The sequence below is a fragment of the Ixodes scapularis genome, unplaced genomic scaffold (genome assembly GCF_016920785.2).
Source record: "Ixodes scapularis isolate PalLabHiFi unplaced genomic scaffold, ASM1692078v2 PGA_scaffold1__304_contigs__length_218370807, whole genome shotgun sequence".
NCBI lineage: Eukaryota > Metazoa > Arthropoda > Arachnida > Ixodida > Ixodidae > Ixodes > Ixodes scapularis.
The window spans coordinates 85578977-85605823 of NW_024609846.1; the positions used below are offsets into that span (position 1 = coordinate 85578977).

At 47.5% G+C, this 26847-nt stretch overlaps 1 protein-coding gene and 1 pseudogene across 1 annotated transcript; one reads left to right on the top strand and one right to left on the bottom strand.

The window, feature by feature from the left end:
- Positions 1-790: 790 nt before the first annotated feature.
- LOC120848809 lies at positions 791-3659 on the top strand (annotated as a pseudogene).
- Positions 3660-19424: 15765 nt separating this feature from the next.
- LOC115310731 lies at positions 19425-20428 on the bottom strand. Its single transcript, XM_042290256.1, has 2 exons — positions 19617-20428; positions 19425-19558 (listed from the first exon to the last, which is right to left on the bottom strand). Exons 1-2 carry the CDS (start codon positions 20287-20289, stop codon positions 19425-19427), a joined length of 807 nt encoding a protein of 268 aa, XP_042146190.1. The 5' UTR covers positions 20290-20428.
- Between the last annotated feature and the right edge of the window lie 6419 nt (positions 20429-26847).

The following is a 26847-nucleotide window of genomic DNA, read 5'->3' on the forward strand; positions in this document are numbered from 1 at the left end:
AACAAGTTTTCAGTCATGATTGATGAGTCGACAGATATCAGCTCCTGCAAATATCTGTGTCGTGACCAGGGTTTTTTAGGGTGACAGGATCCGGGATGCACTCGTTGACCTCGTCCCTGTAGAAGACTCTTCGGCGGGCGGGCTCTAAAAGATCCTCATAGATCCGTTTGAGAGAGCAGGAGTACCCTACAAGGACCACATGGTCGGCTTTGCAGCGGACGGTTCAAGCGTTATAATGGGTACAAAGCATTCGGTAATGACGCTGCTAAAGAAAGACATCCCCAACTTGTTCATCCTGAAGTACCTATGTCACTCCTTTCATTTCTGTGCATCGTATGCTTCTGCCAAGCTTCCTCGTGTAGTAGAGGATCTGCTGAGAGACATCTACAACTACTTAAAACAAGCCCAAAGAGGACAGACATGTTCAAGAAGTTCCAGAGCCTCCTCAACCTGAAGCCACACAAGCTGCTTCATCCAAGCCAGACTAGGTGGCTGTCCTTGCTCGCAGCAGTGGATCATTTACTCGAGCAGTACGATGCTCTTGCAGCTTACTTTGTCTCTTAACACTTAACAAGCTGTTCTTGCAGTTTCTCAGCTTTGTCTTGCCCGTATTTAACACCATGAACAAGCAAAGGCAGAGCGAGGAGCCACAGTTTCACAAGCTTCTGAAAAGTGTTACAACTGCTGTCAAAACAATTATGAATTGCTACTTCAGGCATCATTTACAAGGAGGACTGATTTGGTCAAAGTCAACTACAAAAATCCAAGGTGCTTTGTTCCCCTTGAAGACATGTACGTTGGTGCCCAAGCGACAGCTTTCCTGGAATCCAGAGACTGCTCAGCGACATCAGAACAAAGGAACTTCTTCCGACTGCGCTGTCTGGACTTTTATATTGAGAGCATCGAGCAGATCTTGAAGCGAGCGCCCTTCCGGGAGCCTACACTGTCGAACCTGGAGCTCCTAGATCCGATCGTCGCCAGGACTGGGTCAGCTCCGTCGATTGCTCCCCTGGCAGGAGCATTCCCGAATGTCATCAGTAACCGCTCATTCGCACTAGAAGCGGATCCGCGTTCGTAAAGCGGTTGCGAACGCGGTTTTATAAGGATCCAGTACAATTGCAGGCGCACTTGATGTCATCGAGTGCGCGGGCAATTGTACTGGATCTTTATACAACCGCGTTCGCAACCGCTTTGCGAACGCGGATCCGCTTTCATCGTGAATGAGCGGTAAGGGGTCCCTCCAGAGCTTGGACACAGAATGGCGGATATTCAGGAACACAGGCTTCAGTATCCGCACTGAAGCAACTCTACATAAGCTCTGGGGATCTATCTTTCGACTGAGGCAGGGCGACGGAGCCCCCGCGTTTCCTGCACTCAAGAGTTTATATCGGCCATGCTCTGCTTACCACATTCCAGTGCGGCAGTTGAAAGGGTGTTTTCTGCTGTTAACCAGTTGAAAACAAAGCAACGGAACAAGCTTGCAATGGACACTGCTTGTGGCTTGCTCCACACCAAGCGTATGATCGCCTCCTCAACCTGTTATGGCTTCAATGTTGAGAAGCCCTTGCAACACAGGATGGACAACTGGCGCAAAGACCGCCAACATGCAGGCGATGACTAAGTGTTTACAGGGTTGCATCATCCCTGCATCACCCCCTTAGGCTTTTGTGCTGAGCTGAACACCGTGCATGCTGCATTGTTCAAGCAGGCCGGAGTGGTAACAAAAGAGACCCTCCTCCCTTCACCGGAGAACACGAACTCCAGCCGAACGCTGACGCCACGTTCGGTTATGTCGGCCGAGCGCTGAGTCATTGTATTTGTTGTCCCCATTCGTGTAGTTCTAAAGTTAACCGCTTGGAGCGTCACGGTCAGTCCTCCTCCCCAATAGAACGACGACACTGTCGGCCATCTGAGGGGGCGCCACTCGCTTCCCGCCGGCCATTGGCCGTGTCGTATACATGGCGGCTTGAGCGATTTTCATTGGCTTATAATTTCCAAAATAACGTGAAGTTTGCCAACACGATTTTTTCTCCGTGTTACTACGTTGCCTGAGGTCTATCTTAGCGGAAGTTGTCGACCAGTCAAAGAATCATTGGAGGGCCCTTCCCTTTAAAGGGGCCCTGCAATCATATTTAAGCGTCTACCTTTTTTGCGGTTTCCACGTCTCTTGAAGCCCGGCCAAGCCAGCGGGCACGGAGAGAGTAACTAAATATCAGTGCGTCATATTTTAACCGGACGACGCGGAAACCTCCTCCACCGACGAGGGCGACCCGCGGTACCGAAAGCGCGCAAAATGTGACGTCTTTGGTCCTGGGCTTACTACTGGTCAGAGCCGCTAAAAGCTTCTTTTTAGTCGAAATACAAAATATAAGTGTCGCGAACCCTTTCAATTACTTATGAAAGTAGTTTTTGTTCACTATTTTAGAGGAGAAAAGAAACAAATGCAGTTTATAAAGTACGGAAACAAGAAATGACCCGTCGACATACCCGCCACCAAGCGGTGGAAAAGGCGGCGCATACTAGAAAGAAGTAGTGGGATCAGGCACCGACACGGAAAGGTCCCAGATGTACGCGGCAGCGCTGCGGTCGTATGGGCAGGAGGATCCGACCGGCTCCGAGCCTTCCGAGGGCCGTCGGCGAGATGCTTTGTCTTGCGGTTTGGCCGTTTCGTGGTATGGCAGCACGAAGTGGCTCCCACTCTGAACTGATCTTTACCCCGTGTTTGCTGTCGTTTGTGGCCAATGAAGTGTCATGCCGAATTGGTGTTTAATCACGCAGCAAAGGCAATGAGAGCCGCTCTGGCTGCCCGCTGCATACAGCCTGTCCAGAACATGCTTTAGTGGCGCCCTCTCGCGCCGTCGACACGGAATGCGGCAGCTGTGAGCGCTCGCGATGAGCTCACTACCCCTCCTCTAGTTCACGGCCGCTCAAGTAACCAAGGACGTCATGAGGGAGGTTATTTTTTGCTTGTTTTTGTAATTTTAATTTGCCTATAACTTTTAAAATAAAGCGAATTTCAAGAAAATAAAAGTTACACTAGGTTACCACGTTCAGTGCGCTCAGGTTTGGGCAAATTAAAAATTAGTAGAAAAGTGCTTGCAGGGCCCCTTTAAAACACCTCAGGATATCGGGACTTTGAAGAAACAATGCGGCAAATAATTTTACACTCAAACTACAAGTGTGAAACTACTTGATTGAGCAGACCAGGAAGCGATAAAGACTGAGCGATGGCAGCTGACTTCCGAATATTGCTCCGAATATCGCTCCCAACCAGAAGGCGTTGCAACAACACGTGATACACTGTTGCCTCACATTGGCCAGGTGGCGCAAGTCACCGCCCGATTTTTCCGAGTTACGGATCTTGACGGTAGAGGTCTTGGGAAGTTTGCTTTGCTTACATTTTCTATTTTCGCTTCACTGATTCCTTTTGTTTTTGAGGCATTTTTCACATGTGCTGTGAAAATAATGAATGCAATAAGCGTAAAACACAAACTAATAAAAAACAGACTACCAAATTTAGAAATCTACTGATTTTACTGATTTTTCAAGCTGAAATTTACTACTATCTTCTAGGGAGCTGTGGCAACACTGCTCTGCACCCGCCTGTCTTGCCTGGGGCGCCCTTTTCGGAGATCGATACGGGGCAGTGCCGTCCGTGACGTCACTGCTAAAAACATAAAAACAAACAATTTTTTAATGTTTTGCGGAGAGCTTGTTTGTTGCAGGTTGTTGAGTCCAGTGTTGGGGCAGGGGGAGGCGGCGGTTGCGGCGTGTTATTGTTGCAGTGCCATGCGCTAAAGAACCGAGGCCAGATTCACAAAACGATCTTACGCCAAAAATGTACGTATGACAGCAGCTCCGGAGCCGTCTTTCTACGATCAAATCAACATGACCGACAACGTCGCTCAGTTACTTAGTTGCGACGACCTGCGGGCATTTATTTTTCTACGTGCTCTTCTCGCGGGTCCCGATTTCAAGCAGCAAGAAAAAAGAAGGAAATATTCTAAACCGGCCACGACGAACACGAACGCTGGATCCGCACACACCCGGGAAAAGCTACAGCGGCAACGATGACACCGACCGAGCGAGCTTGGCAGAGTTTAGGCCTAGCAGGCACTCCGACTCGGCGCAGCGTTGCTCGATCCGACGGTTCTTGGCCAGGACCGTCTGCCCACGAACGGCTGGCTTGCTGAATAGAATACGCGCCCCCGCGACCCTTGTGGGCCCTTCCCGTATTATAGCTTCATCGCTGACCTCAATTTTAGATTAAGAGGTCAAACTCTTCCCCTTGTCATCTTGTTTTTCGAGGCAGCGGTGACGAACGCTGTCATCAAAAAGGGACTCTCATCGATTCTATATTCTTGTTTTGTGTGAAACGGAGCTCAAATAAACGCCGTATAGATTACCCTCGTAACACGGTATGTACACATTGTTATTAGTATGCCATTTTTATTCTGACACGACTGTACGTCACTGTCGAGCTATAACAGTTCGTGGGAGCAACGCAATGCCGGTCCCACCTTTCTTTGCCGAGTGTCACATCAGTATCGAGTGGTAATCTTAAAAGATCGGTCCCGAAGCACTTCGATCAAACGCGCGCGTCCGCTCCGAGTGTGCACAGGTCTTTACGTGGTTTTTGCTGACACTCTCGTAGTTGAAACGGATCGTTTTTAACGTCGGCTCGCTCCTGCATCTCCGAAGCTGCGAAAAACGCCGCGGCGATTTGTTCCCATCTACGCCGCTTTGCAAACGACTGGCACGGGCCGTTTTTTACCAACTATGACAGTTGTGTTGACTTCGGAGGAACGAGGTAGAAACATACTCCGGGAGAGTGCGCGAAGTGAAGAGGTGAAGACGGCGAAGATGTCAAGGTAACAAAATAGGTACAGATACCTCTATTTTGACGAAAACCGGACATGACGTCACTCACGTCAAACTACTACTCTGCCCCCTTGCTCTGCCCTGTATCGACCTCTGAAAAAGGCGTCCTGTCCCGTCTTGCCTATACCTCGACTACTTGTTTCTCCGAAGTGATCAGTGTTTCGAGTTGACCCAGGTGCTTGAGTGAGACTTCCTGAAGTGAAGTAGTGTGTGTTTAGCAGCTGTCATAGGTGTTAGTGATAGGCAGCGACATGGGGTTTTGGCTTTCATAGCGCGGTTTGTTACTTTCGTTTTCCTCTTTGCTTTCTTAGCGTGCTTTTTTTTGTGTGTGTGCTTACGCGTGCAAATGATGATTTCTGGAGATGTCAGCTCCTGTAAAACGGCGCTATTTGCTCTGTAAAGTGGTGCTAGATGAGTGATCGGAACAGCGAGACTTCCAGTAGCCATGTCGCCCCGAAAGATCAATACAATCTGAATGCTATTTGGCTGGAGGCAATCGGGCGTTCGCGTAGCGACAAACGTGTCCAGGTATGTTTTCGTCATTTCGCTCCGGGGGCCTTCAAGTTTCGCACCGGGTGCACCGAACGTCCGCGACTGAGACACAGCTGTTACGTAAAGAACCTGGCGCAGTCAGGTTATTACGCAACAGCTGTCCGCAGAGGCCTTCGGACGTCCGAATTCTGCGTTAACTGACCGATTCTTTTTTTTCCCTCGGCTTCGGAACCATTTTACGTAAAGTTGTTTGAATTGAATGTGTGCTGTTATCGTAAATCTTGGCTTGTGATTGCGCCTTTGCAGATCATCCTATTCGTTTTGCTGGAGAGACGCAAACGACGGGCATAACAAAATTGTTTGCATATTCCGCATGCCTCGAAAAAGCACTTCCCCAGTCACCTTTCGAAAAGCGCGAAACACGGAGTCCACATTGTCCTGACTTCCCAGTCTTTTACCTGCTTTAGAGCAGTTTGTACCTGCTGGTAGGTGTGCCTGCTGAAGCTGCAACTTGAAACCAGGACCAGTGCCAGAGAGAAAAGAGGCAAAGTTGGGAAAGCTTGCTCACCATCCCATATTTCTGAACTCTCAAATGATTGTACCATGATAAATGCACCAACGCCTCTTCCCAAAATAAAGAAAAAGTACTATGTTCACCACGAAAAAAGTGGAAGCCGTTTACAACTCCCTTTAACACCGAATTAGAGCGCAGCTCTTGAGGAGGAGGAGGGAAGGGTACTGGGGGGGGGGGGGGTCAAGTGACCTGGGGGGGGTCACGTGACCTTGGGGGGTCACGTGACGATGCCGATGATGTCATCAGTGACGTCACTGATGGCGTCACCAGTGACGATGACGATGCGGATTCCGATGACGTCATCAGTGACGTCACTGATGACGTCATCCGTGATGATGACGATGACGATGCGGATGCCGGTGACGTCATCAGTGGCGTCACTGATGACGTCATCAGTGATGATGACGATGACGATGCGGATGCCGTCATCAGTGATGATGATGATGACGACGATGCGGATGCCGGTGACGTCATCAGTGACGATGACGTCATCGGGGAGGTCACGTGACCTCGGCGGGTCGGGTCACGTGACTTCGGGGGGGGGGGGTCACGTGACCTCAAAGGAGGGGGTCACGTGACCTCGGGGGAAGGGGACCTCGAAGGAGGGGGTCACGTGACCTCGGGGGGAAGGGGTCACGTGACCTTGTGGTGACCTTGGGATGACCTTGAGGTGACCTTGGTTACGCCGACGCCGACGCGGCTCAAGCCGGGAACGGGCCCCCAAGAGCTGCGCTCTAAAAAAATGGTCTCAGTTCATGCATCTGTGGGCAGGTAGGGAATCTTGCCCAAATTTATTCACACCACATGATGAGCGCAACAAACTCGCACGAGATTTACAGGAAAATATCGGTGGCGAGTTATGTTTCCCTGAATTTCTGAATAACCGGTCGCTTGCAGGAACGAATCATCTATTCGACCGGAGTGCGTCGCTGTGAAAACGCAGTCTAAGAAGACATTTAGGACAACAATCCGGAGTCCATTGTTGAATTCAGACGACGTAATTTTGTTGAAAACGCCCCGCAGCTTTTTACTCACGGTATGCGTCGAGAATCTTCCACATCTTGAAGTGGAACGAAGGAAGATTTACTTTTAAAGACGCTCGCTGCTTCCTGGACCAGCTGGACCGAATCAGCTGACGGCGACGGGACTCAACCCGTTGAACCCCAACCCCACAACAACCAACTTGCGCTCCGTGTTAGTCTGGGTTTCTACATCCAAGGCCCGCACCACACACCACGAACGTTCCAGCTCTTTGTCACATCGCCGTGTCGCACCAAACAGAACGAGGTAGCCGAAGTCAACGCAGCGCTGTCGTGAACGTTGGCTTGTGGTTGCGCACTCGTGGACCCTGTGACTCTCTTCGCTTTCAAAGCACACACGACTAAAGGTGTCGCGAACCGGTCGAGGTTCGAGTTCAACCAGGTTCGACTTTTTCGAACTTCTTCTGAAATGTTCGACAAAGGTTCTACTCAGGTTCGACTGCTATGCGCATGTGCGACAGGCTGGCCAGTTGGCTTCAGATTAGATGGGGATGGCTAAGGGATGAATTAAGGGCAGCACTGATTGATTATTAAAGTTAATAAAGTACAAAAAAATTAAGTTTTACTTCAGTGATTAGAAATAGTTTCTTTTAATTGCAACTGTTCATAAAATTAAAATAACCCTTTGCATAAACATTTCCAAGCCTACGCATGCTTGTATCAAGGTCCACAAAGTCGAACCGATCGATTCTGGTTAAAAAATCGAAGGTTCGTCGAACCGGTTCGAACCAGTAGAACCATAGAGTAATATCAACGAGGTAGAGGGGCTTAGAGTGATAAACCGGAAGTTCCGAAGTGGCACCCCCCCGGTTGCCGCCATGTTTTACGCAAATGTGATCACTCGTCACGTGACCTCACAAGAGCCGTGACGTCGCAGGTAAGATGGCAGCGCCCAGAGCTGGCGGATGCGAGTTTGTTCGGTGCGCGGCAGCCGTGATGTGCAGCGGCTTTCCGACGATTTCGGGCTTTTTCGTGCTCGCTGACGCAGGTATATTGTGAAAATATGAAGGAATGAGACTTTATACCCTGTTTGCTCAAGATCGCTCTGGATCATATGGATATTAACACTTGTGAGACAGCATCAGCCGTATCGCCGTACCGGTGCTCGGATTCCGGGATGTGTTCGAGGATCGATAAAACTTTGAGTGCTTTTAGCATGAAATTTTCGCGTTTTCTTAGCTTTGTTTGAACATTGAAATGTCTATGAATCGACGCGAAAGGTATACGTCGCGTTAGGGCCTAGGAGAAGTTGTTTCAGGCCTGCGTCACCGAATAACCATAGCAACTTTTAGCGAGGAAGCTCCTGCGCCCTTTGTGCTAATCGGCGAGATTCTACATTCGATCGCCTTTCTTCCCTTTTTGGTGAGTGCGAAGTGCACACTTATTTTCAGCTACGAGGATGACGTTTTATTGAGTATGGGGATGAATAAATCGTTGCAGGCACCTGCTTCAAAGCTATTCGACTTGCAATAACAACTGTTTTTGGTGTATGCATAGATTAACTTACCTTTTCCTCTTTCGCAGGATTTATTGCAGCAATACTTTTTTTCATAAAAACTGCATTGTATTAGTCAGTCAATTATTTACTTGGTCTAATTACCTGGATAAGATGATTCACATTTGTGTTCATCCCTTGCCTGAAGAGCAGTCTTGTTGAAAAATGTTGACCATTCCTTTCGGTCTCTTCAATAGCCTTTTTTTGAAAAGTGTGGGTTGTCTATACTTCGTATCATTGTAACCTGGAAAAGGACAACCGCAACAGCCCCCTCGAGCCAATCAGATAGCCAGAGCGAAGGTGTGTGACAAATCTGTGCAGACGAGCACTCTGAATGACATGTTGTCATGTGCCTCTCTCCAACGTGCATATTGGCTCACCGAGACTGTAGCCTTTGCTGTTTGCCAAATTGTGATGAAACAAATTACAGTAGCTACTACTCTAATTACCCCAGGCTTTCATACTTTCGTCATTTGTTCGACAAGAATGTTACGTCCGCCATCACTGTGAACTCGGCTCAGCGCCCATTGGACTCGAATGCTGCATTAGCATTTGACGTGAACTGGGGCCCATTTGTGTGCTTTACGCCGAAAAAAAATGGCAACAGTTGTGTTGCTTGATGGGTTTCTGCAAAGGGTCTACGTATAGGAAGTGTCCTGCTACATAACAATGCATCAACACATACGATTAAAGTACATGCTCAGAGGTGTGTTCAGGAAAAGTGGAATGAGTGCAACCCAATGCAACAAGTCTGCCAGTCTGATATGTCCCATCAATTAATATTGAAGGGTCAGAGATGCGAGTGTCCTCAAAAGGACCTGCGCGTGTGGTGAACACAATTCTTGGTGTATAAACTCTCAAGGCATAAAGGCAAGCGGAAATAGGTTTATCTGGTTAGTGTATCAAATGTTTATTTCCACTGCATTACATAATTATTGATTCTTAGTTAATGGTTCTAGAACGAATTCTTTCTGCGACAGTCTCCTGTCAGGCGTTCAATCGTAATACCTGTGGACCTTGTTGTGGGATGACGCTCCTGGCACGTCTGTGTTCAGTTTGGTCGAGTAGCAACTTTGACCGACTGATGCAGTCTTGTAATCATACGTCATGTGCGCCTACTGACATCTGATGCACTGAAGCTGCAGGGCTGGCTTCTAATCCGCGAAATTTTCCTGGTAGTTTTCTGCATCAATGCAGCAAGCTCGGGCATGTATTGGTTATATGGCTGTGCCTTTTGCTGTACCGTTGACTTGATAGCTGGCAACAATGTTTGCTATCCAAACCATTTCACTTCCATTTCGTAATAGTGATTTATTGTGCATCCCACGACCACTGCAACTTGTGCAAGTCTTGTGTGGCAAAGTGAAGTCTCGTGATGCTTGCAGTCCACTTTTGAGAGAAACCAACCATTCTATTTCTTAAGGTCACTGAGCGGCATTCTCCCTCAAAGTTGGAAATTGTGTGCTTCATGGCGTGGACACAGATAATTAGTGCCAGCAAATTATTAGGTATTGTCCTTGGGCGACAACCGACACCAGATCAACTCTCCTTGCATTGCCGCTCACCTGCTTTGTCGTGCTTACCTCCCGTCCAGATGAAGTAGATCACGAGCTTCGGGGTAATGTCGGCACCAGGGAGAAAGACCGCCGAAGATAATCCTCAATCTTCCCCGGACGCTCGTCAAGACGTGGTCGAGGGTCGTTCGGCACGAACCCTTGCAAGCCAATTCATTGGTACGGGCACCTCCAGTAGACAAGGTCGGCCTCATGCAGTGGTAGCAGAGTGGTTTTCGGTGGGCCATTCGAAATACCTCCGTCTTCCTCGGTGTACTTTGTTCAGCGCGGACCTACACTGGTTCTTCTCGATATCAGGAATGCTTCGGCATTGGGGTATTTCATTGAATTGGCATTGAATATTAACAGGTAGCCGGTGGTGGTCGTTGTGACTTTGTGGCATAAGTCGCCCTCGTTTCGTCAAATGCTGCTTCGCTCGAAGAAGTCTCCAGTTGAAATGCCTGTCAAACTTCTGAAAAAATCTCGGCGATCAAAATTAAAGCCGGGCAACTGATGGCAGGAACTAGCTTCCTTATCTCCTCCCGGACACCGTTGTGAATGATGTCAGGGATGCTTGGGGGGCTGGCGTCGAAGTTGCAACTTGACGACTTGAGTGTCGCAACGCTGGGGAGTTTTTAATAGTGACGTGCTCGGGCCTGCAGTGTGCATTCAATGTTGGAAGCTGCATTGATATGAACCCTTTGACTGTTGTCGTGGGGTTGCGGACAAGGCTTCTAAAGGTGTCCCTCACATGAGGACCATGGGATTCTTAGCTTCTTGTCTTCTGTAGCATCAGGGTTGGCGTGGGTGCTCGATCAGAAGCAAAACATCCTCCACGAAGGTGGTGACGCTCTCGTTGGGGCCGTGTCCTGGACAGAATCAGGAATTCGGCTCTCTCTTGTCAATGTTGGCTGATGAACATGCACTTCAGCTCGGTCTTGCAAACTTCCCACGACGTTAAGGAGGATTCGCGGTTCTCAAACCAGTGCCTCACAGTTTCTTCCACGAGAAGTATAGGTTCTGCAGGAGCTGGTTGTCCATCTACCCACTGTGGCGGGCGACACGGTCATATTGTTCAATCCAGCCCTCGACGTCTTGTGCACCTTGCGTGAAAGGGCATCGGAGTGCGAGGTGCGACGGGCATGCAAACGATGGTGGGAGCAAACGTGGTTAGCTGCGACAGGGTTGTCATTGTTGGCTTAGTCAGCTTCGGTTTTTCTGGCAAAAGACCTAATTCCGTTGGTTCTTGCTGGTAGCAGCACCTGGCTTGGATTTCAAGCTCTTCGTGGTGTATTTCCGAGTTTCGCCCTTGTGGTACTCGCTCGTATTGCAATTTTGCTGCCGGGCTCGGGATAGGACTTGGTTCACGGCTCGCCGGGGGTTTAAGACTCGGGATAATGTGCCACCCGTGTCTTGTTATCGGGCAACTCGGCTGAGGAGCCGCCAGAGTAGACACAGAGTGAAGGGCTATGAGTAAAGTGTGCAGCACCTCCACCAGAACATACAATGACAGCTGAGCATGGCCTAGAACTTCCCAGAATAGTAAATATTGATAGAAAATAGGACTGGAGCAAGCATCCGAGACAATATAACAAAACAGACAGAAAAGAGTCTATCCTGACCCCTAAAGAAGCTGCACTGCTTTAGTGGCATTCTGTCTGAATAAATCCTCTCCTTCGGGGTCTGGCGACTGTCGTGGACGAGCTGAACTAAAATCGATGCGAGACCACTTTTCTGGTAATGAGCCGCTGCAGACTGCCGTCGCAAAGCGGCGTGAATGGGTGGACTGGGTAGGTAACGCGCGCGATGAAATGTCCACACAGCTTGCAATTCGCGTAACGAGTGTTGAAACTTTGGTGTCGACGAAACGTGCGACAGACCAGTGGACTCAATACCAACTGCAACACCTGTGCTCAGTGAAGGTGCACGTCTACGCCAGAACATTTTAGTAGGCAGCACAGCATCACCTAAAGCACGGCACAGGAACTACCAGCTTGAAGGCAGCTCTTAGGCGCGCCGCACACCTGTGCTCCGTAAAAGAGCACGTCTACGCTGAAACAATTTGGGAAGCAGCACAGTATCACTTAGCACGACACGGGAACTAAAAGCGGCAAGGCAGCTCTCCGGTGCACCGCACAACCAAAGTGAGCCTTGGGGCATTTGAACGAAGCGACACCACGATTGCACACTGCCAAGCACGACTCGCGCAATTTCCGTCGCTAAACTGTGTATCCAAATATATTGCACACGCTTTACTGCAGATCTCGAAGGTTCCGACGGTCAACGAGAGCACAGAAACGTCGCCTTAAATTTTATCCTAGCGGTATTCGAATCAATCCGAGGTGCGAGCAACGTAGGGCAGATTGTCTCTTCCGTGGAAATATCGCCGTCGGTCACCAGCGAAATGCACACCGTTCCTCCGTATTTTCACCTTGTACCTACGTCAGACACCACGCTGAACTCTGAAGTCGCTGTCGACCGGCCTCATATGACGGCTTCTGCGCCTGAAATCAACTCGCCGAGACGAACGACAACCAACAAAGCATCCGACAAGCTCCGGCACAGCTGGGGCCAGCCGCTTCATGGACGCTGCCATCTTTCCTGTGACGTCACGCATTTGGTTTGGTCATGTGACGAGTGGTCAAATTTGCGTACAATGGCAGCCGCCTTATGGGGGTCACTTTCGAGTGCAGACCGGAACCCCGGTTTATCGCTCTAAGCCCCTCTACCTCTTTGAGTAATATAGTAAAACGTAAAGAGTGGCCACTCCCATAGACCCCAGCGGCCCCCTCGACAACCAGCACTCCTAGCGGCCGCCGTGAAATTTTTCTCGACTTCCTGTTTGGATGCTTTCGGTTTCGTTTTTTAACATTAATAAAGTCACAGAATACTAGTAGTAAAATGAATGGATAACTAATATTAGTGCTTCCAACTGTATTGTGCGGTAGCTTGCGCCACCTAGACTGTCGTGACTAACTACAATTTTAAGGACAGAACGAGCGGGTTGGTAAGAGATAATTAAACTTGAGGAAGAAAACGAGAAGGACGGACACCTTACAAACTTCCAACTATAGTTGTCCGTCCTTCTCGTTTTCTTCCTCAAGTTTAACTACACGGTTGCTAAATTAGAATTTAGTTGGGCGTTTGATCTGTGTATTCAACAACTCAAAAGCACGCTTAAATTCATTTGGAATTTCAGGACAGACAGGTAATGAGGTAACCATGTACAATCCCAATATAAAATATAAAACTATGTCACGGAACAGGAAAAAAGGGACAACCAACAGAAGGCAGCAATTAACAAATACTAAAAATTTTATTTTGGCCACGAAGATAACCATAAAAAATAGTTACTTTACATAAAAAACAGAAACAAAAGACCGTGAAAATTATTTTTGCACTTAATTGTTTCAGGACGTGTTACAAAGAAGATTTTTCAGAAAAACCTCATCAGCCTTTTTGTACAGGTTTGAGGGAGGAAACATCTAAAAGTTCACAACTGACACCAAAACCGGGTGACCCAATACGAAGATCCATACCAATAAAGAAACACTGAACACGAACACACTAGAAAAAAACACATCAAGTGGTTCTGCAGTCGCTAGTAAAGACTGGTCGACTGCTGGCCTGCAACCTGGTCATTACAAATTATACCTGGAACTGCTTGGCGTGCAGTGTGCACCGTTCTGTTAAGTACCGTATTTTCCGGACTATAGTCCACACACAGGGTAGTGGTATAGTCTTCAGAGTACACACAAATTTGTTTGCGTACCCACACAAACAAATTCCCCTAAGTAGCTCGCTGTGTAAAATGCCTGCCTTGTTAGTGCACAAAAACTTCTAGTATAAATTATTAAGGCACAAAAAGACTTAGCATAACAAATCACTATTTAACAATCTGTTATCCACAAATTCCGTCGCATCTATCATAAGGAACAATCTTGTAAAAACAAATCATTGTAATATCCACACCTGCAGACTGTCCCCACAACATAAAATTGCAATTCAAAACATGACTAGCCCGCGGCTCTTGTCCAAACAATAGGACTCTTCTTGCCTTTGTACAAGCTGCACATCAAACTAAAGCAGCAATCGTGGACAAGACCAGGAAAGGCCCAATGGCATCCAAGTTGCGTGACCAATGGACAGGAATATGCATAATAGAAAAATGACAACTCTCCCATTCAACATGGCCATACATAAAAATACAAGGACAAAAGATTTTCAAATTAGACATTCACTAATACAGCCCGGTGGCCTGCGACCCAGCCTTAAAAAAGTAATACCAAAAATGCTTGACACTCGGTTTGCACTGCACAAATAAAGCATTCTTCGCACCTGTAACACATATGTAATAAAATGCAAAACTAATGCTAAACGCATGTTTAAATTTATACTACCCTTTGAACTTCACCAGTTGTGCCCCAGAGACGCAAGTTTGGAGCCTAACTCTGTCTAAATTCCGGTTAATAAAGCTTATATGCCAGCAGAGACGTACTCTGCAAAACATCTTTAAAAACTTCGTATGGCACTCCTTAGTGCAAAACATAAAACTGCCAACGTCCACGAGTTTGGCATACAAAACACCTCAGACGTTACGAAGATGCGCCACTCTTTCAATGACAGAAAGGAAGTGTAACTCAAGCTGCTGGATATATCTGAAGGCAGCTTCTGATGGCACGGTCAGGTTTCCAAAAAGCTTCCCCGGGATGTGGTACGCTTTAAGCGTTGTAAAATACTGATGAGGATGGTACAGGGTGTCATGCTCATTGTTCAGCAATTCTGAACATGAACAACCAGGCGCAGTCTTCTCAGCAAAAAGTTTTATCAAAAATCCCGCGACATAGTATGTTGCAGATTCATCAATGATGTGCGAGTCGTCATGTGCCGCCAGTTCCGTAAGTGGCAGCAAAAGAGACGAGCAATGGGAAGATCTCTTCAAACGCACGGATGCCCCACGCCCCAATTGCAACGTAGTAGTAACTGAGGAAGCGTTGTCACAGATAACGGACATCATGCCGGTCCTTGTGCATGTAGCAGGATATGCTGTGTATGCAACTGTGAAAAAGCTGAACTGTGAGAAATGCAGGGCTGCATTGTCAATAGACAAAACAATCACAGTTTCAGTCATGCAGCAGCACTACGACCTTGTGAGAGAACTTGACAGGAGAGGACTCATCTATCCAACATTGTTTCTTGTAAATGCAGTTGCAAACAACTATGTTGTTGTTGTCCAACTGTCGAAGCAGCCAGAGTTTTTGCAGATGCCAAACCAGCGGCAGGTAGCAACAGAGCTCACTAGTACTGTTGAACTTCTAGCCAACGACGAATTTTCGGACTTTGACACCTGTGAAGATGGACACACGAGCGAGCAGGTGCTTAAGCATATTGTTACGACGAATATAGATATATACAATGATTTAATTTACATTAGGTGAAGACTCAAAATGGCGGTTACAATCATTCAAAGCTCGTTGCCTCCGCCTCTTCTTCTTCTCTTGTCTCACCACGAAGACGTCCCTTCTTTTTCTTCTTAACATCACTCCCCCTCGGGTGGAAACGGCGTCCCGCCGTTTGAATGGGGGATGTATGGTTTGAGCCGGAGGACGTGAACTGTTTGTACTTGACGATGGCGGTTATTTTGGGGAGGTTCGACGGGTTCGACTGTATAATTGACGTCACTTGTTCGGTTGAGGATCCTATAAGGACCGCGATATCGAGGTAGTAGCTTCTGAGCAAGGCCGACTTGTCGCTGTGGGGTCCAGAGCAGAACCAGGTCACCTGGTGAATAGGCGACGAAAGTGTGGGTGCTGTCATAACGGGCGCATTGCCGTTCCTGAGAATCAAGAGTTCGCAGGTGTGCAAGTGTTCGTGCCTCTTCAGCACGGCCTATGGCGTCCGATGCATAGTCGGAAAGTGAGGCTTCGGGGCGTAGCGGAAGCAGTGAGTCCAACATGAGGAGGGGCTCATGACCGAAAAGAAGATAGAAGGGAGAGTAGCCGGTTGTGTTATGAGGAGAGGAATTATATGCGAAAGTTACGTAAGGGAGTGCAACGTCCCAATTTTTGTGCTTGTGGGTAACGTACATTGCGAGCATGTCGGCAAGGGTCCGATTAAGGCGTTCTACGAGGCCGTTCGTCTGTGGATGGTAGGCTGTCGTTTTTTTGTGAAGAATGGAGCAGAGGTTCAAGATTTCACTTACGACGCGAGATATGAAGGGCCGTCCACGGTCGGACAAAAGTTCACGAGGTGCTCCGTGCTTGAGGATGATGTCTTCGAGCAGGAATTGGGCGACGTCAACTGCCGTTCCGGTCAGGAGGGGCCTTGTGATTGCGTAGCGTGTGGTGTGATCGATCGCGACCGCTATCCAGCGATTACCAATTGAGGAGGTAGGGAAGGGACCAAGAAGGTCAACTCCTACGCGGTGAAAAGGCTGCTCAGGAGGATTCAGAGGTTGTAGAAATCCTGGAGGACGGGAGGCGGGTGTTTTTCGGCGCTGGCAAGAGTCACACGAGGTGACGTATCGCTTCACTGTTCTGTACATATTTGTCCAGTAAAATCGTTGCTTCGCTCGGGCGTAGGTTCTGACCACACCCAGGTGACCGGATGATGGTGCGTCATGCAGCTCGGCGAGAATACACGTTTGTAAGTGCTTGGGTATGACCAGAAGCCAAGAACAACCATCGGGTCGAAAATTTTGTCGATAGAGAACGCCATTTTGGAGAGAGTAGAGACTTGAAGAAGGCGTATTGGTGTTATCTCTCAGATCTGAAATGATAGAGTGCAGCAGTGGATCAAGGTTCTGTTCCTGGGCAATGTCCAGAAGGTTCGAGATAGGAAGAACGGGAATATCGGAGTCTTCATTGATGTGGCTAGTAGAGTCCACGGGGTAACGGGATAGGCAGTCGGCGTCTTGATGGAGCTTCCCTGATTTATAGGTTATGGTGAAATCGTACTCTTGGAGTCGAAGAGCCCATCGTCCAAGGCGGCCGACAGGATCTTTCACAGACGATAGCCAGCACAGGGCGTGATGGTCAGTGATTACAGAAAACTGGCGGCCAAACAGGTATGGCCGAAATTTTATTGCCCACACAACCGCTAGACACTCCCGCTCGGTGATCGTATAATTTTTTTCGGCTGAAGAAAGCGTGCGGCTAGCGTAAGCAATTACTCGGTTGTGTCCGGATTGAATTTGAGCCAAAATAGCACCAATCCCATGGCCACTGGCATCTGTGCGTAGCTCAGTCGGTGCGGAGTCATCAAAATGACCTAGAATGGGGCTGGTTGTTAGAGCGGTCTTTAAGCATGTAAACGCTCGTTCTTCGTCCGATTGCCATAAAAAAGGTGTGCCTTTTTTCAGAAGGTTGTTAAGTGGGCGGGCAGTATGTGCGAAATGGTGTATAAAACGGCGGAAGTATGAAGACAATCCGAGAAAGCTACGGACATCCTTAGTGCACCTCGGTCTTGGAAAGTCCTGAACAGCTACTACTTTGTCAGGGTCTGGTTGAACGCCGGTTTTATCCACCAAATGACCCAAAATTTTTATTTGACGACTACCGAAGTGGCACTTGGACGAGTTTAATTGAAGGCCGGCGTTACGGAAAAGTTCGAGTACTTGGGCCAGGCGCGTCAGGTGAGAGGAAAATGTGTTTGAAAAAATAATTACATCGTCAAGGTAACATAGGCAGGTTGTCCATTTTAGACCTTTAAGCAAGCGGTCCATCATCCTCTCGAATGTCGCGGGGGCATTGCAAAGGCCGAATGGCATAACTTTAAATTCGTAAAGGCCATCTGGTGTAATAAATGCTGTTTTTTCTCGATCTGAATCGTCAACTGTAATTTTCCAATACCCCGAGCGTAGGTCGATAGTGGAAAAGTACTCGGCACCGTGCAAACAATCCAGCGTGTCATCAATACGTGGGAGTGGGTAAGCGTCCTTTTTTGTGATTTTGTTCAAGCGACGGTAGTCGACGCAGAACCTCCATGATCCATCTTTTTTCTTAATCAATACAACGGGCGATGACCAGGGGCTAGAGGAAGGTTGAACAATGTCCTTCGAAAGCATCGTGTCAACTTCTTGTTGAATGACTCGGCGTTCGCTGGCTGACACTCGGTAAGGTCTGTGGTGAACGGGAGTTGCGTGGCCGGTGTTGATGCGGTGTGTAGCAAGGGTCGTTTGTCCAAGGGGGCGATTGTCAAAATCAAAGATGTCATGGAACTCCCATAGAAGAGCTTGAAGGCGCTGTTGTTCGGAAGGGTCCAGCGTGGAGTCTACCATGGTGAGTATGTTTAAAGGGTCTAGGGGAGCTGGGCGGGTTGAATTAGAAGGGGTTGAAAGGTCTGCTGCAATAGTGGAGACTGTGGCCGTGTCTAGCGATGAGCATGTTGCTAAGGAAGCACCTTTTGGCAATACTTGTGTACTGGAACTAAAGTTAGCTATCCATACGCGGGTGCGGCCATTGGCAATTGGAACAATGCAGTGCGGGAGGGCAAGCTGTTTCGCGAGAAATATGTCCTTGTTAGGCGTTAGAACGTAGTCTCCATTGGCAACAAAGTGATTTGAGTGAAGTTCGACGGTAATGGCGGCAAGCGGCGGGATCCGATGGCTTCCAGTGGTGCATAATCTTGAAACGATTGAATCAGACGTGTGGGCTGAGGTAGGAATGTCGAGGGCAATGGTTCCTGTGGCGCAATCAATGAGGGCGGCGTGCGTCGACAAAAAATCCCCTCCTAGAATCATAGCATGGGGGCAGTTGGAAATCACGGTGAAGAGAACGCGAGTGGTTTCACTGTTTATGGTAATTTGAGCGCTGCACATTCCAAGAGGGGAGATAGCGCGGCCGTCTGCACCCCGGAGGAGCTTAGAATCCGGGGGCGTCAAAACCTTGTGAAGCTGGCGTCTAAGATCTTCTCTCATAATGGAGATGGCGGCACCGGTATCTACAAGCGTCAATATAGGAACGTGGTCGACTGAAACTAAAAGTTCGTTTTGTGTGTTGCTTATAGCGTCCTGTAGAGGATTAATGGGCACGAATTTTGATGCAGCCCCACTTCGCGAGGCTGCACGGTTTAGTTTCCCGAAATGCGGTGGTCGTGGGTGGGGGATGTTGAGCGACGGGGCATGGGCGAGGGTGAGCGGCGGAGATAGGGGGAGGGGGAACGGCTGTATCGTGTGGGCAACCTGGGCTCGTGATCTTGATGAGGGTAGAGGTTGGCTGATGGGCTGGAGTGACGTTGAAAGGAACGACGGTAGGCAGTCGATGAGAAAATGCGCGGTCCATCGTTGAATCGGCGGCGACAATAGCGAGCAAAATGCCCGATTCCATGACAGTGAAAACAGACGGGTCGGTCATCTGACGTCCTCCATGCGTTAGGATCCCGTTGTGGACTCATAGAATTGATGGATGGCAAGTGGTTGAGAGGACGAGGAGGCAGACGTCGGCTGTCTGGTCGTTCCGGAGGGACGAGCCGGTGGATTTCTCGTTGAACCAGCGCTTGAACAGCAGATACTGGAACTGCTGCACTAGTTGAATCAGCAGGGAGAGCAGAGGTCTCTGTTGGCAGCATCGCTTCCAATTCACGGCGTACTATCCGAATGATTTGCCTCTCAGATATAGGCGGATCCTCACAGGTGGATGTTGGTGTCGTGTTGGGCAGGCGTGTGAAGTTGGCTGTGATCCGGCGTTTTTTAGCCTCTTCGAAGCGCCTGCACTCTTGTATAACAGCATCCACTGTGGCACAATCTTTAAATACAATCAACTGGAATGCATCGTCGGCAATACCCTTAAGAATGTGAGTTACTTTGTCAGCGTTAGTCATGACAGGATCAGCCTTCTGACAAAGGGAAAGAATATCTTGGATGTACGTAATATAGGATTCTGTTGGCGTTTGGACACGTGAAGCAAGCTTGCGCTTCGCGGAGAGCCTTCGACCAGTAGGATCGCCAAAGAGATGTTGCAGCTGTTCCTTACACATGTCCCAAGACGTAATAGTTTCCTCGTGGGTGAGGAACCAGGTTCGGGCTGTGTCTTGTAGACAGAAAATGACGTTTGCAAGCATGATAGTTGGGTCCCACCTGTTATGGACGCTGATCCTTTCGTATAGGTGGATCCATTGTTCTACATCTTGATCCCCGGATCCGGTGAAGTTTCCAGGGTCACGAGGGTGGGCGATGATAAGAGGGGACGTGGGTTGCGACAGTGTGCCCTGCGGTGGGGTACTGCCGGATGCCGTGCTGCCGGAGGCCATTATCATAGATGAGACGGGAAGCTGTCGGCTCCGGAGTTCCAGGTTGATGGGGACGGAGAGGTAGATGGACGGATCGCACCTCCACCAAAATGTTACGACGAATATAGATATATACAATGATTTAATTTACATTAGGTGAAGACTCAAAATGGCGGTTACAATCATTCAAAGCTCGTTGCCTCCGCCTCTTCTTCTTCTCTTGTCTCACCACGAAGACGTCCCTTCTTTTTCTTCTTAACAATATTTTATGGTGTAGCACAAATATTATGTTGAAGAATCTGGGCCGCAGGTTAAATGATAAGGTAATTGATGCGAACGCCAAGGCAAATAAAAGGAAAGCAGAAACTCTTAGAGCCAAATCAACCATCACTGGACCTGCGCAAGCTCGCCACAAGTCTTCCGATTCAACTGCCACTCAGTGATAAGTCTTCTGGCTTTTGCACCTGTGAAGACCCCCATCACATTGCAGGCACCTCGGTGTTATATTTTATTTGTGATATTTTGTTGAAGACCAACTGTGATATGAATATTATAATTGTTTATCCTGACCAAAGAACTCAAGCCCTTTATTGTCGAGCGGAGACAGTATGGTTGTGCATCTAAATTATATGTGCTGAAGGTTTATGCCACATTATTCTGTGTTATGTGTGCTCTTCTTCGAGTATTGTGGTGGTGATACAGCACTGAAGTCAACATGCAGTATGTGTCGTGCATGTCACGTCTGGAGAGCTACAAAACAGCATGTGGAATGCGCATGCGCGGCTACGTGAGAACCATTGGATAGACGAGCGGTTTTCTTCCTCAACTGTCTCAGGTGAGAAATCCAGTATTTACAATTTACTTTTATAGTGCTGAATGCAAGTCATGGGCATAACGATCCTCCAACTATTTACCTTTAAACTTAAAACCTACTTATGAGATTGTGATGCTGTCCAGATTAAGTTGGTTGAAGTTTGCAGGCTTGTCAGGTGACATTGGAGTACTATTTTTGGTACCTGAAAAGATTTTTTTTTCAGAGTTTTCATAAAACACTGCGATTTGCCTAAGAAACTGGATTGGGGCTTTGTCACTGCTGCCAAGCACGAATATTTTGATGTAACGCGACTAATGTATTGAAGTAGGCAGAAGCAATAAACATGCTGCACCAAACTAGTTACAACTAAGTTTTTATGACAACCTAACTGGCTTGTTAGAAATCTTCACAATTTGTTGCAGGCATGTGATGAAGTGCAAAAGTTTTCACCCATTAAAGCTTGTGTTGCAGTGTAAGGTAGCCATTTACCTAATAGCTACTGGAATATAAATGATAAGAATTTAACTACATACTAGCTGACAAGTTTAATGCAGTCTTTCTCATTAATGTTCACTGCTTTTGTAAACATTGTATTGGCAAGCATTTGGTGCTATACGTTTTGCATTTACGCATGCAAAATAAAAACAGTTCGAGACAAACGGAATTAGACCACTCGTCTTCAGTGATGACTTCCGACGTTTTAATTTTACGCAAGGATGTGGTTACTTCGAAATCAGTGCATCTAGTCATTTCGTGATAATTACTTTTCATAAAATCATTAATCTTCAAGGAATAATTACACCACTAGGAATATTGCTGTTTACGAATGAACTCAACATATCTTGTGACAATGCTAACAAAACCAAAACAAAACGAGTAATAAAATCAGCTTCCGAGCTTTCATCATGAGCGCAGTGGAAGTTTAGCTAATTAAACACGCTTGTATAACCAAAAACACGCCGCTGCGAAGGTCGATCCACGTGCGTTGCCTTCGCTTCGGCGCTTCGACGCGCGCCCGCAATGGCCTTCTTTTGCGACGTCACGAGGAGAGCGCTACGGCCTTGTCTTCTAGGAGGTGTTGACAAGACGCACCGGAAGTCGAGACGCTGCGTACAACTCCGCAGCCAAGTCAATCCAAGAGCAAATCCAAGAGTGAGGGGCGGGGCGTACGTCTCCTCCGCGCGAGTCGAAAGAGCGGGAGTTTCAAATGTGGAGAGGTTCTGACTCCGACTAAATTACGTCCTGTAACGTCCTAAAAAAAAAAAAAAAATATTTTTCGCCGTAGATTTGTTTTGTGGCATGCTTGTCCCAATTAGACTGCTTAAAAAAATCACTTTTTTTCTTTGCAGTTATCATTTAAGTGCTAGTTTCTCCAGGATCGTGTCTGTCCTCAAACGACCTGATGACACAAAACTCCGGACAGCTACCGCCATCTATGTTCGACGGCGGCAACCAGACAACCGGCTTGCCGGTTGTCTGGTTGCAGCCGTCGCTCATAGGCGGCGCAACCTTTCGAGCCTTTCCACTCTGGCTTGCCGACTTGCGGCCGACCATTACTTCATTCCCATTATAGAACAGCTTCGCTGGTCTTCCGCCTTCATCAGAGTGGAAAGGCTGAAAGTTTCTAAGTTGTCGGTTACCATAATCTGATTTGATTCATACTTTTATTAGTTTTCCCGATTGACTTATTTTCCCCAGGGGTACACACCCTGACCATTCCTAGAAGAAGTTTCTTTCTTTTTATATTGTTGAGTTCGCTTTAGTACCCACAGGAAATCGAAAAGCTGGCGGCGTTAGTCTGTGGACAAAACAATGGAAAGAGAAGAGTAGCGAAGGCGACGTCATGGGGCGCGGAAGCCAATGCGCGCGCGGATACTGGGGCGAGTCTGAACTTGCGGGTGTGCGCAGCGCATATGCTTTGCTTTGTGGTACAAAATGGGGTGTGAACCAAGTACTAACGCCGCTCCAAGTAGGCGGCAAAAGAATGAAAGGAAGAGCCGTCGGTGGATCCTTAGGGAATGCGTTAGCGTGACCCTTGGGAAACGCCACTCACATTCCGCTTTAGGCAGCACTGATCCAGTAACGAAGCCAAAAGGAGGCAGCCAAAAATAGAGAAAGCAAAGAAAACCTAAATAGAAAGGTGAGCGGGTCAGCGTTAGCGTTTCCCAAAGGGAAACGCTAACGCTGCTTAGGGAATGCTAATGCATTCCCTAAAAATCCACCAATAAACTTTCTTGATTATTTTTAATTATTATTTAGTTGACACTTGTGAGTAGCGTGGTATTTGATTAGTGATCACATCCTTATTTGAAAGAAATATTCCCTTGACGTTGAGGCCATTCTTTGGGGCCACATTACCATTAAACTAGGTGCTCGGATAGTGCTCCGCCCGTTGCAGCGTTTATCTTGACCTCCATATTTTATTCCATACAGCGTGGATGAAGTTCTGGGGTCTCCGAGAAAATAATTTACAGTGTTTCTTTCACCATAAAATATATTTTTAAAAAAACGTATCGCCGAACGCTCTATATCTGCCCAAACTTAGTCTAGAGCAGGTGCTAAACTTTCGGAGCAGGCAGTTATCTGATACAAAAGTTTTAAACAACTTTTGAAAATTTCATTGGGAAAATAAAGTCCGTCCAGGGTAGTCCACGGAAGCTGACGCCATTTATCTCCATGCATTGGTGGGCTGATGGGCCGCCGATTTCGCGTTCAAAATTTAAGAAAAGAACACTAATTTTTTAATTAGATAACGACAATTAAGCTATGAAACTTTGGCATTTGGTCCGGAGCCTTATTTGAGCAAAAACTAAGTAAGCGGCGACGAGTAATTTTTTTCTTTTTTTGTGTGTGTAATGAAGCACAAATATTTTTGCTGACACCCTGCACATTCAGGAATGCGCACCTTTGGCTGCAGTTCAGGCTCTGGTCTCAAGTTGGCGTTCCTCACCTGGCTCTACATGGCCCTGCCCACCTCTGTTCACGGCGCCACTGTCTATTGGAAGCTGCTCATCTCTATGCATCTAACTAGATAGTAGGTGGTCCTCAACTAAACCTTCGAGGAGCCTTCAAATAGGCAACCATGGAGAGGACAAGCGGATGAAAGAAGAAACACGGCAAAAGCCTCCGAACCAAATGGCGACTCGTGTTGACTAGTCAATCCATTAGCCTAGCTTGTGGCTAGTCATAATTGCTTACGTTTTATTCGTTCGCTGTAAGTGTCACGTGGCACAGTGGCCTCCGCTGTCTAATTTAGACACACATGTCTAAATCTAGGTTTCTTCAAAGAACAAGAATCACGCATTTCGCCTTAATAAAATAATTTTACGCCGTTTCTATTTTTCAGATTAGATTAATGTCACATGTATTGATTGATGATTAACACTCATTGCAGTAGATAATAGATAAATTTGGAATCAAAGATTCCCTATATGCGTTTCTTCCACCGTGGTTCCAGTATAGACGTTTTCACTGTTTACAAAAATCACAGTCCACAAGTGCTAAATTACAGTTCAGTCAGCGCTCGCTCGCAATTGCGGTTAGCCAGAAAGTGCGCGTGCATAACACACCAACACACGAATGAACCCGCCCTCGTACGCTTTCATGGAAAGGAGTAATCACGTACCATACCAGGGGAATTCTCGAATTCCCCTGGTATGGTACAACAAAAATATTTAGGGATATTCCTCTCACTTCCAAGTTCGTCATTCACTGCGAACACACAAGTCGTCAGACTCCAGTACAAATTTCCCGTTGTCTAATCGTCCGCTACGACTAGTTTGATCCACCGTTCTCGCAGGGACATCAGCGCGGAGACGATCGTGTTCTTGGGCTTCGTCCTGGTGTACGGCGTGCTGCGGAATGGCTTGAAGTGCGCCGCCAAGTTGGACGTGGCCATGGACAGTCTTTTCTGGGAGATGATCACGTTCGCAGCCGGATCCGCCCTGCTCTCCTTTGTTGCCATCGACGCAAAAACCGCTTTTTGTTCTGTTCTTTTTTTTTATTGTTGTAATTATACGTATATTAAGACGGAAAACGTGAACCTAAAGACGGGAAACCTGAACCTTTCTTTTTTTTTTTAAGCTTGGCATTTGTAGGGCTAGCCTTAGGGACTTCGCGTCCGTGGCATGTTGTCTCGATGACGTCACAGGGTCACGTGACACATCATTCCAAAGGCCCTCTAAATGCGTAGTCTTTATAGATCTTCTACGACCTCAACACACGACATGACGTCACGTGATACCGTAACGTAACGTGACGCCATAACGTCACGTGAGAGTGCAATGTCATGGTGTCACGTCACGTGACGACGTCATGTCGCTTGGTCACGTGACGTCAGGTGACATTATGACGCGATATCGTACCATGTCAAGTACCGTTACATTATGACGTCAGCTGACACTGTAATCGACTTGACATCACAGTAAAGCCACGAGCTGATATCGTGACGCCACGTGACATTGTGACATGAAAACATAAACACGTGAAACTACGACATCTTATGACGCCAGAGTGTCACGTGACACTCTGACATCACATTGACGTCGTATTCACAAAATTCCTACAATGTGCCCTTATTCAGTGACTTCCTGTGTTCCCACAAAATGAGAAGCGCGAAGACCTATAAATGCTATGCATTTAGAACGTTTTGCGTAAAGTTGAGAGAGCCCTCTTTTGGCTGGTTAGAAAATTATCCGCATCATTACCCACTGCGGGCACTCGTAACAACGAAAAAAATCAAATGAAAAAAAATCTTTTTTTTTTTTGCAGCTTTACATGTTTGTTAAAATAGAAACAAGCTTAATGGGATTTTCATTTGTATCGGGAATTGGCAATGGTGATGACCCTATGAAAAGAAGAAATAAAGTGGCAATAAGACAAAGCGTGATTTGTGCTGTCGGTTTTCGAATAAATATTCTTTTGCGTTATTTAATGCCCACACCGCAACCCACCAAAGTCACAAGTATTGCAGACGGTAAAAGGTTAGCAGCTATTATTTAATTTGAAAAAAAAAACAACATAGTTTGTTTGTTTACGAGACGGCGTCTGTAGGCCATTTACTGGGAAGTTCATCTACCCCCATCAGCGTACGCTCCCGTTCTCACGCGTGTTCGAGTCAATCGTGGAAATGGCGCACACTGAGCTGGGCCCGTCCATGGTCCAGCCCTTTACGGTCATCGTGGCGTCAGTCATCAACGAGTTTGTCGACCGCCACAGGCTGGCCAACGCCTTTATTCCAGTCTGCGTCAAGTTTGTGAGTGCTTCCTGTCACCCGCCAAGAGCAGACGCCGATCGCGGGCGGCTCGCCCTTGTTTTGGTAGCCCTTTCGCTACCCTTGGTTCGTCCGGCAAAGGTATCTAAAAAACCGACGGACCTCCAAATGGATGTGTTATCGAAAAAGCAACGACATGTGATTCATTTCATCATGCGGCCTTGTAATAAATTGAGAATTTTTTGGTATAGTCTTGTGTGATGCGTTATAATGATGCATCGTCAGCTTCCTTATGCCCATCTTTTCGTTGGAGTTGCTAAGTGTGAGCACGTATTGCTTTGGAAACGCTGTTTTTTACTTCCCCTTGCTAGTGTCCACCAGATGTTTCTCGTACTCTTTCAATCTCATTCTTGTGCGGTGCCGTTTATGGCAAACAGAAACGCAGTGATTTTTGTTTGAATGATGCCGTACATTGTATTCCTACTCTGTTAATGAGGTGTTTTTACTAGGGATGCCGCGAACTTTTTTCGAATCGAAGTTTCGATGATCGAATCAAGCG

Bases quoted from the DNA above. Each gene is read 5' to 3' on its own strand.
- LOC115310731 (XM_042290256.1), bottom strand. From the start codon at position 20,289: ATGATAATGGCCTCCGGCAGCACGGCATCCGGCAGTACCCCACCGCAG. The intron at 19,559-19,616 runs GTGAATTGGAAG...TGATTCAACTAG, and splicing joins AATCATTCGGATAGTACGCC to TGCAGCAGTTCCAGTATCTG.